Source organism: Polyodon spathula, chromosome 2 (genome assembly GCF_017654505.1).
Source record: "Polyodon spathula isolate WHYD16114869_AA chromosome 2, ASM1765450v1, whole genome shotgun sequence".
In the NCBI taxonomy this organism is placed as follows: domain Eukaryota; kingdom Metazoa; phylum Chordata; class Actinopteri; order Acipenseriformes; family Polyodontidae; genus Polyodon; species Polyodon spathula.
In genome coordinates this window covers 1938487-1952516 of record NC_054535.1, presented here as the reverse complement: position 1 = coordinate 1952516, position 14030 = coordinate 1938487, and the positions used below count along the sequence as shown (strand labels likewise).

The 14030-nt window shown below is 40.8% G+C and overlaps 1 protein-coding gene across 13 annotated transcripts in view; it reads left to right on the top strand.

Annotated features, from left to right (window-relative positions):
- The window catches only part of LOC121328937 (transmembrane protein KIAA1109-like), a 136381-nt gene that overhangs the window by 89154 nt on the left and 33197 nt on the right, over positions 1-14030 (top strand). For 12 of the 13 annotated variants that reach the window (XR_005951736.1, XM_041274124.1, XM_041274162.1 and 9 more), the window contains exons 37-51: positions 33-184; positions 374-524; positions 1240-1392; positions 1708-1948; positions 2305-2453; positions 3000-3219; positions 3546-3704; positions 3983-4158; positions 6432-6607; positions 6903-7612; positions 7904-8152; positions 8294-8387; positions 10703-10753; positions 13107-13313; positions 13739-13977. Coding sequence is in view for 12 of the 13 variants with exons in the window: in XM_041274124.1 (XP_041130058.1) it covers positions 33-184; positions 374-524; positions 1240-1392; positions 1708-1948; positions 2305-2453; positions 3000-3219; positions 3546-3704; positions 3983-4158; positions 6432-6607; positions 6903-7612; positions 7904-8152; positions 8294-8387; positions 10703-10753; positions 13107-13313; positions 13739-13977 (3127 nt within the window). In the remaining variant the exon portion in view is untranslated. The remainder of the gene's footprint in view (positions 1-32; positions 185-373; positions 525-1239; positions 1393-1707; positions 1949-2304; positions 2454-2999; positions 3220-3545; positions 3705-3982; positions 4159-6431; positions 6608-6902; positions 7613-7903; positions 8153-8293; positions 8388-10702; positions 10754-13106; positions 13314-13738; positions 13978-14030) is intronic. The other variant, XM_041274112.1, reaches the window with a different exon arrangement.

The window sequence follows — 14030 nt, the reverse complement described above, 5'->3', positions numbered from 1 at the left end:
ATTTCTCATCTGGTACCCTGTGCACTATTTAGGATGAAGGTGTGGAATCGGATGATTTGAAGAAGGATTTGCCTCTCATGCCGCCCCCTCCTGACTCCAGCAGCATGAAGCTCACGATAACAGAAATCTGGTTCAGTTTTGCAGCTCCGACGAACGTGCGCTCCCCTGCCCAGACATTCTCAAGGTAAATTGCTGGTCTCTTTTTTTATGTTTAAACCCTCCTTTAACTGTGTGTTGAATACCCAGTGTTCTATGTGATGTGATGATGATGTCATTCGCACCTAGTAAAAAAGGATGAAAGTGTTAGAAACATGCATCATTTTACAGAAAATCTCAGTTAAAACCTGACGTGATATATGGGTTTCTTCAACAGGCAGCTGAATCTTCTAAGCACCGCCACCCCTGCAATTGGGGCCTGGCTGATTCCAATTGACCAGCTGAAATCCTCTCTGAATAAACTGGAGACTGAAGGAACCCTCAGAGTGTGTGCAGTGATGGGCTGCATCATGACTGAGGCTTTAGAGGTGCTTTTCACCAGTCAGCCATTGCTGTGTCATTTCAAGATGTATCCTTAAATACATTCATAGAAAACATTGAAACAGTTTTAGAACTTCCACTTTTTAAAAATAAGATATTTAGAGAAAAATATACATTGTAGGTTTTATCAACTCAGCCTTTATCTTTTCCTTTTAAAATGTGAAATTGATTTTTTTTTTTTACACATTATACACAAATCAATATTTGGGACAATTTATATGTCAGTCTACAGTTCTTTTGTGGTTTATGGATTATTTTCGTACACGTCAGAGTAATTATAACCAACGTCTCTCTCAGTGCAAAGATGATAGTGCAGGAACAATGCAAAATCAATAGAGAAGCCTATGCTGCTGCTTTCATCTTAACATGAGCAGGCTGATCATCTTAAAAAGGGCCTGTTTCCCTCTATTGATTAGGGGAAAAACAGCAATTTGTATTCTTGATTTTTTTTTTTTTTTAACACAGTTATTAACCCATATACAGTAAGTTTACAAAAATACTGGCTTTGTAGCTTGCATATATTTTTTTGTACCAAATCAGAAAATACACTTGTGAAAGACAACTATTTTTGGACAATATATAATATGTGTCTTAAGCAAAGTTTGTACTAAAATGTCAGTTGTATATGTAGTTGTTTAAGTAAAAAACCATCTCACAACGGCAATGTAGTTGATTGTAAAACGCACCTTTTTTTCCTTGTAGAAAAAAGGTATTCAAATTCCGTTGAGAAGCAAGTACAACAGAGTTACTAAACGGGCACGCTGTCTCCAGGAAAATCCTTCCTGTTTGCTGTGCAATATTCTGCATCACTATCTACTCCTGGCAGACTACTCCATTATTGAGGAAGCCACCATGGTATGCAACAATACAGCAACTATTTCATAATTAGGCATTCAGGCTGGGGGCATTTTAAAACAACTAATCATAAAGTAGCCTGTCTGTCCTTTATCAGGGTGTTACTTCAAACCCAGAGATTAATACGCGCTCATGAAAAATGAATTTATATATATATATATATATATATATATATATATATATATATATATATATATATATATATATATAGATAGACACACACACACATATGTTGTTTGTTTCACAACGTTGGGACAAAACAAAACAAAATAAACCAAAAAAAACCTGCCTCAATGTTAATTTGTTTTAAACTAGAATGACGGCCTTCCTGCTCTGGTGACCTTAAAGAAAGGCTTGGTGGCCTTGGCCAGACAATGGATGAAGTTCATCGTGGTCACTCAAGGATTTAAAGCGATTGGGTTACTCAGGCCAGCACAGTTGCCCAAGCCTCAGGAAGGGTCACAGCATGCATACGAGGCTGGCCAGGGACTGGACAATGGGGGAGGCTTGCAGAGCGACACAAGCGCTGACGGGGCAGAGTTTGAGTTTGATGCAGGTAATAATTGTCTGCTCATATCTGCCATTAGGATTTTCATGTGTGAAATGCATTTTACTTTTCAACGCAACAGACATTGTCCTTGGTTTTCAAATTGACGCCTGTGTAGTTAAAGAGAAAAGTAATTTGTGCCTTGAAAGGAAATGTTTAGCCTGATCAATTAGCTAAAGTATGGGCTCAGATTAGGCTTCTTTCTTCCAGACCACTGCTGCTTGCGTGGCTGCTTTTCGGCACTGTCTTTGATGATGAATATGACCTGCAGATAGATCTAAAAAAATCTCAGTAAAATGTAGTTGTTCAGTTTGTTCTTGAATGCTTCTCTCTGTTGTAACCCAATGATACCCTCTTGTTTTTAGCGACAGTAAGTGAACACACAATGCTGTTAGAAGGGACCAGTGCTCGTCCTCCGCCTGCAGGAGTAACCTCAGGCCCAGTCAGCGGCGCAGAGATTATGAGAAAACTCTCCAAGTCTCATAACCACACTGAATCTGCTCTTAAAATAAAGGTAAGTGGAATGTTATTATATGTTTCATTGCACCACATCACCCACATGATCAGATTAAAAGCATTGCAGTCATTCAACAGCATTGGCAGTGAACTTTAAATCAGAGCAATAAGTCATGATTTAGTTGTACAAAGAACTCAGTAAAAAGGTAAATGAAGATTCAGTCACAATCCTAATACAGTAACAGTTGACAAGCACTATCCCATAACCTTGACGCAGTATCGGTGGCATAACTGTATTCCCATACTTAATATTATCAAACAGTAGTCCTTTTTAATATCCTATAGAAGACCATCTTGTTTTTTATAAAGTCCATGGACAAGAGTAACTTACTTCACTGAAGCAGTACTGACAGATAATTGTGTAAACAATTACTGGCATCTGAAAATGCACCCGTGGTGTGCTGTTTTGGGATGTTTATGTTTTAAAGTAGGTTTGTATTTGTGCAAATCCCATCCTCTGAATAATAAAAAGAACCCTGGTTTGTATGCTGTGGTGTAGAGTGCAGAGGATTGTACAACCTTGAAAACTGTTTCTGCTTCATAGGGTACCCATCCATACCAATCTCTTAGTTACACAAGTGGAGATACAGCAGCAGATTCCCCTGCCCATGTCAGCCGGGCTGGGGTGCCTGTGAAGGAGAGTCCCAGGAAGGAGAGCCTCCTCAGCTACCTCACAGGGAGCTTCCCCAGTCTGCACAACCTCCTGGAAGGAACCCCGCAGAGAAACGCCACCGGTGGGAAAAGCAGCTCACTCACCAGGACAGGTACAGCAATATCCGTGCAGTTTTCATTTCTTACTTTGAATACAAGCAGCCTTCACTGAAACAACCACCCAAATGTGTTTCTTGGTTTGTTTTAAACACAGTGGGGCGGTTTCGCAAGCCCCAGTTAACACTGTTCTTGGACTGCCTTACCGAAGGTAACAGCAGGTAGTCCAAGGTTAATCTTGGGTATAAGTAAACGTGTTTTGTCCTTGTTAAAAAAAAAAACAAAAAAAAAAAAAAAAAAGTTGTATGCTAGAAACCATTTCAGTGCAGCAAATGGAGCCCATTGAAAATGTTTAATTGAAATTGAATTGCGTTTTGTACAGCTAACAATGTTGCTGCGGATATGCTGACAGAGCACCCATTGCTATCTGAGCCGTCTTCTGTGAGCTTCTATAATTGGATGTCGAATGCTGTGGGTAACAGAGGAAGTGTAGTACAGGAGTCTCCTGTCACAAGATCAGGGCACAATAGCCTTCAAACAGGTAGGACTGTGGCCCCCATGCTTATTATCTCTTCATACATTTATTAAGTGTAATAAACATTGATCGTTTGGCTTAATGTAAGCAATAGCGAATGGGTTTTAATTTACTGGGCTATGAGTGTGACTCGAACGCTACCTGGTGTTCATATAAAATATGATAATTTATTAAAGCGTTTCAAGATTAATTAGATGTCTATGGAGAGATGCAAGTGAATGTACAACATGTATTTATTGGTTCATACTGTTAAGGTGTAAATGTGTCTTTGTTTTTGACCTAAGGAGTTACGTACAACCTTCCTACAATACCATCTGCTTCAGACTTTAATACCGTACTGTCCAGTGACCAAAACACCCTGGATGGCAGCCATTCTCAGCACAGTACCAGCCAGCATGATATTGCTGATATTGAGGAGATGAATCAGGGACCCCTAGCAGTGCAGCTGGCTGATGCTCAGGTAAATGAATCAGGGACCCCTAGCAGTGCAGCTGGCTGATGCTCAGGTAAATGAATCAGGCACCCCTAGCAGTGCATCTGGCTGATGCTCAGGTAAAGGAATCAGGCACCCCTAGCAGCGATTCTGGCTGATGCTCAGGTAAATGAATCAGGGACCCCTAGCAGCGATTCTGGCTGATGCTCAGGTAAATGAATCAGGCACCCCTAGCAGTGCATCTGGCTGATGCTCAGGTAAAGGAATCAGGCACCCCTAGCAGTGCATCTGGCTGATGCTCAGGTAAATGAATCAGGGACCCCTAGCAGTGCAGCTGGCTGATGCTCAGGTAAAAGAATCAGGGACCCCTAGCAGTGCAGCTGGCTGATGCTCAGGTAAATGAATCAGGCACCCCTAGCAGTGCATCTGGCTGATGCTCAGGTAAATGAATCAGGCACCCCTAGCAGTGCATCTGGCTGATGCTCAGGTAAAGGAATCAGGCACCCCTAGCAGTGCAGCTGGCTGATGCTCAGGTAAATGAATCAGGGACCCCTAGCAGTGCAGCTGGCTGATGCTCAGGTAAAGGAATCAGGCACCCCTAGCAGTGCAGCTGGCTGATGCTCAGGTAAAGGAATCAGGCACCCCTAGCAGTGCATCTGGTTGATGCTCAGGTAAATGAATCAGGGACCCCTAGCAGTGCAGCTGGCTGATGCTCAGGTAAAGGAATCAGGGACCCCTAGCAGTGCAGCTGGCTGATGCTCAGGTAAATGAATCAGGCACCCCTAGCAGTGCATCTGGCTGATGCTCAGGTAAAGGAATCAGGCACCCCTAGCAGTGCATCTGGCTGATGCTCAGGTAAATGAATCAGGCACCCCTAGCAGTGCAGCTGGCTGATGCTCAGGTAAAGGAATCAGGCACCCCTAGCAGTGCATCTGGCTGATGCTCAGGTAAAGGAATCAGGCACCCCTAGCAGTGCAGCTGGCTGATGCTCAGGTAAATGAATCAGGCACCCCTAGCAGTGCAGCTGGCTGATGCTCAGGTAAATGAATCAGGGACCCCTAGCAGTGCAGCTGGCTGATGCTCAGGTAAAGGAATCAGGCACCCCTAGCAGTGCATCTGGCTGATGCTCAGGTAAATGAATCAGGCACCCTAGCAGTGCATCTGGCTGATGCTCAGGTAAAGGAATCAGGCACCCCTAGCAGTGCAGCTGGCTGATGCTCAGGTAAATGAATCAGGGACCCCTAGCAGTGCATCTGGCTGATGCTCAGGTAAATGAATCAGGGACCCCTAGCAGTGCAGCTGGCTGATGCTCAGGTAAAGGAATCAGGGACCTCTAGCAGTGCAGCTGGTTGATGCTCAGGTAAATGAATCAGACACCCCTAGCAGTGCAGCTGGCTGATGCTCAGGTAAAGGAATCAGGGACCTCTAGCAGTGCAGCTGGTTGATGCTCAGGTAAATGAATCAGGGACCCCTAGCAGTGCAGCTGGCTGATGCTCAGGTAAAGGAATCAGGGACCTCTAGCAGTGCAGCTGGCTGATGCTCAGGTAAAGGAATCAGGGACCTCTAGCAGTGCAGCTGGTTTATGCTCAGGTAAATGAATCAGACACCCCTAGCAGTGCAGCTGGTTTATGCTCAGGTAAATGAATCAGACACCCCTAGCAGTGCAGCTGGCTGATGCTCAGGTAAAGGAATCAGGGACCTCTAGCAGTGCAGCTGGTTGATGCTCAGGTAAATGAATCAGGGACCCCTAGCAGTACAGCTGGCTGATGCTCAGGTAAAGGAATCAGGGACCTCTAGCAGTGCAGCTGGTTTATGCTCAGGTAAATGAATCAGACACCCCTAGCAGTGCAGCTGGCTGATGCTCAGGTAAAGGAATCAGGGACCTCTAGCAGTGCAGCTGGTTTATGCGTAGGTAAAACAGATTTTAAACCTATAAGGCATCTGTGTTTTTGTAGCAATTTAATGTTGGCCCAGTTTCTCCAAAATGACCTTTTATGAAATATAGTATACTGTATTTATTGGAACTTCACACTTGAACTTCCTGAAGATATTCAGAATGTAATTAAGAATATTTGTTGAGTGAAGTTACAAACAACGTAGACAAAATCTATTTATAAAATCGGACTGCTCTTAGGTTGTTGTAGAATTGCCACCCAGATTTGAATAAACGGTTTGTCAAATAAGTTTTAACATTTTGCACTACATTATTTTCTACAAATACCTCATGTGTACTAGGTTATAATCTTTTTGTAGTTGGTCATGGTGTTAACCTTGTGTAATTTTTTGCTTCAAATACCTAGGTTGTATTTAAACCCTTGCTAAGCCACACCGGTATCCAGTCTCAAGATACTGCACCACTAAGATACAGAATGTATTTTGGCGAGCATCTTTCCTTCTCTGGAACTCTGGAATGCCTTCGAGCAGATATTGTCGATTCCGATACATCTAAGGAGAGAAAAAATAAAAGATCAAGAAGGTATTGGCTATATCGCACGTCCCAAATTAAAGAATAAAAATTAAATATACGCTACGTTTAAGTGTTTTACACTGTAGGTTATCATTTATAAATGTGTGCATACCTTTTTAAAGACTTGTTAACAAAGTGTAACTTTATAAAACATTTGCTGATGTAAAAGTGAGATCTGTGGAGTGACAGCTTTACATATAAGATTTACTGGAATTATTATTTGTATTTACTTTAAATACAAATGTGATGATATTTAAAAGATCTGTTTTTTAATTTTAAATATACATCTCACTTTTATTTATAGACAGGGGGCAGTGAATCTTCCTCCTTTGGACTTCAAGCCTGCCCTGATGTTTGAAACCTTCAGTATTAATGCAGTAGTGATGGAGAAATCCATGAGCACGCCACAAAACTCCACCAGTGCCCTTTCTTTCCATGATCTCAACAGACGGCATTACAACACCTTTCACTGTAACTTCACAATATCTTGCCAGTCTATCAGCCAGCATGTTGACATGGCGCTAGTGCGGCTCATACACCAGTTCAGCACCATGATTGACGACATCAAGGCCACCCAGACTGACATCAAGCTGAGCAGGTACACCGCAGGGTCTGCCTCTCCCACCCCAACCTTCAAAACCCGAAAACACGGGCTCTTCCGCTCCTCAGACTTCAGCCGCAGCTCGCGGGGCAGCCTGAATGGGGGCAACAGAGGCAACAACAAGAAGAGCAACCGTGCAGCCAATGAGAACAATAAGAAAGAACCGCGCAACAAGAACTCCCTTGGCCGCTCCGAGCGGAGAACCTCCAAGGTGTCTCGGAAGGGGTCCAGGGAGGTGGCCGACCACATGACCATCCACATGGATGACTCTGATTCCATTACTGTGTCTGAGCAGAGCGAGCCTTCCGCAGAATGCTGGCAGAACATGTACAAACTGCTTAACTTCTACTCCCTCATCTCTGACCCCACTGGTATTTTGGAGAAGGCATCCCCCGAAACAGGTTTCCCAACAGGTAAGGCTTCAGAATCATGAGTAAAGTTGTGCCTTGTTTGTGATCCACCTCAACAGAAGCAAAACAGGTCCTTCTGCAGTCTGCATTGGGGGAGGTGATTCAATAATTAGAATAGTTTTTATAATGTGGTAGTCTCTATAAAGTGCTTCCCCTCATTTCACAAGGAGACACTCTGTCAGGTACAGTGGATTAACCTATTCATTTTGGTGTATTATCTTAAGCCCAATCTTTTGGATCAGAGAAGAGGGTTTTGAATGTTGTCAGCTGTAACCAGTGGTGGTTGGTTTCCAGATGGTGGCCGGAGTCCTTCAGAACCATCATGCAGGGTAATCTTTGAGAACGAGCAGGATAGCTCCAGCCCCCACAAGCTGCAGAGGAAGAGGAGCCTGGTCAGCACTGAGCCACATCATGTCACCCTCATCGTGTTCGGGATAGGCATGGTGAACCGCACTCACCTGGAGGCTGACATTGGGGGCTTAACGATGGAAGCAGAGCTCAAAAAAATCCACGGCAGCTTTACACTGAAAGAAAAAATGAAAGGTAAAGATTTGAAACCTCTGTGATTCGTACCAATGTGTTAATGTTGTCCTACAATGTGGAAAATGGTAGAAGAAATGCATTAAAAAAGAGTAAGTGCAACTCTTACCAGAACAGGCTAATGTTTCCCACTTGTTTATGCAGATATTTTGCACCAAAAGATGACGGAGACATGTGCCACTGCTCACATAGGTGGGGTTAATATAGTGTTGCTGGAAGGAATCACACCAAACATTCAGTGAGTACACCTTTTACTTCAATTAAATTTGAATTCAGTCATTTATATATATATATATCTATATATAATATATAGATATTATATATATATATTAACAATTTATATATAATATATATGATATATTACAGTGCCTATAGGAAGTATTCGCCCCTCTTCACCCCCTTCCCAGTTTGTTGTGTTACAGCCTGAAATCTTAATGCAGTTAAATATGATTTTTTTCCCTTTGATTTACACAACCTACTCAACACTTTCAATGTGTGAAGAAAATGAGGAGTTGGGGGGGGTGTTGAAAAAACAAATCAATTAAAAATAAAAACCTGAAAAGTCTTCATTAGATAAGTGTTCACCCCCTTGGCTGTGACACTCCTTAATAAGCTCAGGTGCAACCAAATGCCTTCAGAATTAACAGTAAATTACATGGAGTCCATCTGTGTGCAATAAAAGTGATTCACATGATTTCAGATTCAATACATTGGTCTCTGTATGGTCCCACAGTTGAGTAGTGAACTCAAAGCAAAGATACTACCATGAAGACCAAGGAGCTTTCAGAACAACTCCAGGATAAAGTTGTGGAAAGGCACAGATCAGGGGAGGGGTATAAAAAGATTTCAAAGACATTGAATATCCCTTGGAGCACAGTCAAGTCAATCATTAAGAAGTGGAAGGTATACGGCATCACCCAGAGTCTGCTTAGAGCAGGCCGTCCTCCCAAACTGAGCAGCCGAGTAAGAAGGGCATTGGTCAGAGAAGCCACCAAGAGGCCAATGACAACTCTAAAGACCTACAGCGTTCCATGGCTGAGATGGGAGAAACTGTCCATGTGTCAACAATAGCTGAGGTACACAAATCTGGCCTGTAAAAAAGCCCATGTAAAATCCTGCTTGGAATTTGCAAAAGAGCATGTGGGAGACTCTAAAAAGATGTGGCTAAAGATTCTGTGGTCCGATGAAACAAAAATTGAACTATTTGGCCTAAATGCAAAGCGTTATGTCTGGCGCAAACCCAACACAGCACATCACCCAGGTAACACCATCCCTACTGTGAAGCATGGTGGTGGCAGCATCATGCTATGGGGATGCTTTTCATCGGCAGAGGCTGGGAAGCTTGTCAGGGTAGAGGGCAAAATGGATGAGCTAAATACAGGCAAATCCATGAGAAAACCTGCTTCAGTCTGCAAAAGACCTAAAACTGGGACGGAGATTCACCTTTCAGAAGGACAATGACCCCAAGCACACAGCCAAAACGACACCAGAGTCGCTTAAAAACAAGAAAGTGAATGTCCTAGAGTGGCCCAGTCAAAGCCCAGACTTGAATATGATTGAGAATCTATGGCAAGACTTGAAGATTGCTGTCCACCAACGATCCCCATCCAGCTTGACAGAGCTTGAACAATTTTGCCAAGAATTGACTCAGGAGGGTGAATACTTATGTAACCAAGAGATTTCGGTTTTTTTTTTTTTTTTTTTTAGTTTTCTTTAACTGTTGTTAATAAAATAAAAATTACCTTGCCTCTTGAAAAGGTTTAGTAGGTTGTATAAATCAAAGGAAAAAAATAATCCCATTTAAAGATTTCACGTTGTAACGCAACAAACGTCCAAGGGGGTTAAATAGGATTTTTTCCCTTTGATTTACACAACCTACTCAACACTTTCAATGTGTGAAGTATATATATATATATATACACACACATATATATATATATATATATATATATATATATATATATATATATATATATATATAGTCCCCTATGCTAAAATATTATAAGGGTAAACCAGACTCTCTTTCTGTGTGTTTTTATTTGAAGTATTTGAATGCACCTAGACTGTGCATACTCCCTTTAACTAAATGGATCACTGTTGAATACATGTTATTACTTTTTAAAGTGCTGTATATTGCTTTCCTAACTGTCCCTTTCATAAGCAACAGTATTTTATATATAAAAGTGTGCAGGTATTGTTTTTTCTTAAGCATGCTATATTTTTAAATCAAGAAAACGTAAGCAATGTCAGGCAAGGGATGATCGGGTTATTTTATTTTTTTTGTGCACTGTAACCCTTAGTGTGCAGTCTGAATCCCTGTATATATATATATAATGCCGGAGTTTAGGTCCTAAATACGTATGTAGGTCTCAGCTAAGGAACGGTTTGCAGTAACAGAGTAAATCATTCAGACACTGCAAAGCTGAGAACTCAATGTATTAGAACTGCATATTATAGGTTATAATGTTTAACAAAGATCTTTGCATGAAAGATCATTTTTATTTGCTCTCTATTTATTTATGCTCTGGCTTTCTCTTCTATCTTCTTGCATAGACTGGAGGATTTCCCTACATCTCCAACAAGCACTGCCAAACAAGAGTTTCTGTATGTTTACAGTATATTATTATGTTTAGGGCTTGCACTTTTAATGTCCTAGTGATGCTAACTTGGTTGTACAGTGGTGCTGGCTTGGTTGTATAGTGATGCATTGTGTGTATAGTTTACATTTCCATCCCAGAAGAGGAACTGAACTGCTGTCCCTTATGATATTATACTACAGTGCATTGTGTTTTAGTAGTCTACAGTGCATTGTGTTGTAGTAGAGTACAGTACTTTGTGTTGTAGTAGACTACAGTGCATTGTGCTGTGGTAGTCTACAGTGCATTGTGTTGTGGTAGACTACAGTGCATTGTGTTGTGGTAGACTACAGTGCATTGTGTTGTAGTAGACTACAGTGCTTTGTGTTGTAGTAGTCTACAGTGCTTTGTGTTGTGGTAGTCTACAGTGCTTTGTGCTGTGGTAGTCTACAGTGCATTGTGTTGTGGTAGACTACAGTGCTTTGTGTTGTAGTAGACTACAGTGCTTTGTGTTGTGGTAGTCTACAGTGCATTGTGTTGTAGTAGACTACAGTGCTTTGTGTTGTAGTAGTCTACAGTGCATTGTGTTGTAGTAGACTACAGTGCTTTGTGTTGTGGTAGTCTACAGTGCTTTGTGTTGTAGTAGTCTACAGTGCATTGTGTTGTAGTAGACTACAGTGCTTTGTGTTGTAGTAGACTACAGTGCTTTGTGCTGTGGTAGTCTACAGTGCATTGTGTTGTAGTAGACTACAGTGCTTTGTGTTGTAGTAGACTACAGTGCTTTGTGCTGTGGTAGTCTACAGTGCTTTGTGTTGTGGTAGTCTACAGTGCTTTGTGTTGTGGTAGTCTACAGTGCTTTGTGTTGCATGTAGTGGTATTTTTTTAGTTTGTGAAATGTTTTTGTTTGTCATTACAAAAAGACCACTTTGATAGGCACAGCAGTGTGCCATTATTATTAAACTATAATATTGCTCTTATTAGTAATTTAACTTCATTACATGATCAACAGATGGTGCCATGCTGCATGTTGGAATAAAACCTAAATGGATGTGCTTAGTGTATTAAAATGCATTAATGTAATGTAAAAAAAAAAAAAAAAAAGATAATAATTGATCTGTGGTTTCCAGACACTGTCATCATATAAAAGTGTCTTGACTTAACCAGTTCAGAGAGGGCTTATGACTCAAGGAGTCAGATATACCATCCTCTTTTCCTAGCGTTCCTGTTTGACTGTTTCTATTATAATGGCATGATAGCGCAGTTTATAGGTAAGAGCGGCTGGCAGAGCATTATTTAAACTCGATTTTGAGGGGTATGTTTTCTCTGCCGTTTCGGATCGGGGTAGCATTTCATAAGCTCCATGCCTGTATGACGGGGAATGTTTTGTTCATATCTGTACGGTAGTTTTTAAGTTACAGAATCGCGAACAAGATTGGTTTTTGGAAATGAGTCTTTTTTTTTTTTTTTTTTGCACTAAAATAACTCAAAAAAACTAAAAAGTGTCAAAACCAAACAATGCAGTACCAAAACCAATGAGCCTGGCAGATTAATTTTGCTGCCGTTTACCAGTGTTAACCATACCCATATGAGGTGACAATTTTACCTAAACTTGGAATGTACCTTGATGGAATATTTAATTGAATTTGAATTTTAATAAAAAGTAAAATAATAATAATAAAAAAAAAGTAAATGAGGGAGTATTTGCTTTTTCCATGTTAGCATATAGGGCAACTGTAACCAGCTGGCATCTCATTTTGAAATAGATATTTCACCATACCTCAGTGATTGCAGAAATCTGCAGTCCACTGTTTTGAGATTGAAAAAATCGTGTGTGTAGATTTGGATACAGAAGCACCTGCCAACCAAACACTTTGTTATACCTCTTTCAAACTCTCAGATTTGCTGTCCTGCCTGTCATGACTAAACAGAGAGAGAGAGAGAGAGAGATATCTTATATTCAAATATCAAAGCAACATTTCTTCAAGTTTAGACATACTAAAAAAAAGAAAAAAGTGTTTTTCTGTATATTACATATTTAAAATGTATATTTAATTCTATAAAATTTTGTTTTTAAACCATAGTTGATTTAAAAATTTAAAAAAGAAAAACCGAGAAGTGTTCCTCTCACACGTTTTAAGCTTTTTCCAGTGTGAATTTCTGAATGTTTTTTTCTTTACTTTTGCTCCCCATGAAGTTAATGCCATTGCTTGAGAATGCATCTAGCAGAAATGTCATGCAATGTGTGCTGTGTTTTTTTTGTGTAGTATATATGTCGTTTCACTGCTTAGAATGGGGCCTGTGTAGTATATAAGTCGAGGTGAATGTTAACAGCTGGTAGAACAGAATTGCAATAATATTGGTGTTATTATTATTACTTTCAGAACTGTAGTAAAATGCAACATTGTCAAATCTCAGGCACTGTATAGTGCCCAGAGAGGACTGAAAACAAACAATGCAGCTGTTTTCAAAGTGGGAACCATCCTTATTAACATCCCTCAGCACCCTGCTACCCTGCACAGTATGATGGTGCGCAGCTCCCATCAGCTGTCCAAGCAGATCTCTGACCTCATTCGACAGCCATCCACAGTGTAAGTGGTGCACTACATTTATTAAGACACTTTTATGATTCAGTGTGCTTTATCCTTATAGTTGGATGCTAGCTATAAATATTGACCACCATATTCTCAGATTGTTTTATGGATAGCAATACCTTTTTATTTTGGCTGATAGATACCTATGAGAACCACATGCTTATTGTTTTTTAAATACATCTTTAGCTGGTTTCAATTGTGTTGGGATTCATCTACAGCATGTATCTGAGCCTGTGTGCAGTCTTCAGAATATTAATAGTAAGAGCCTCCTATGGATTGTCTGTACGCACTCAAGCTAGTTTTTGGTAGTGTTTCCCTTTGTTAAGTTGCTTTGAGGCTTGATATTCCAGCTGTCCATTGTGGATTCTATGAGTAGTGTTAGTAATGAATACAATTTTTAATGAATACAATTTGTCATTCAGGCCTCAGCCTCCAAGGGAAGATGTTTCGACCCCCCATTCCTCTGAAAAGACCACCTCAAGTGTTAACCAGACCCCAGTCGAAGCCACTGAGTTTCCCCAGCTGCCTGAGGGCTTGGAGAAGAAGCCAGTAGTTCTCAAATTCAGTGTCATGTTAGATGGCATCACAATAGGAGCAGCGTTATTGCCGTCGCTTAAAGCAGAATACAAAATGGGCAGAATGAAAAGCCATGGAATGACAGGTATAGTTTTGAGACCAAATAACCTGTATTAAAATACCCTCTGTCTTATGGAT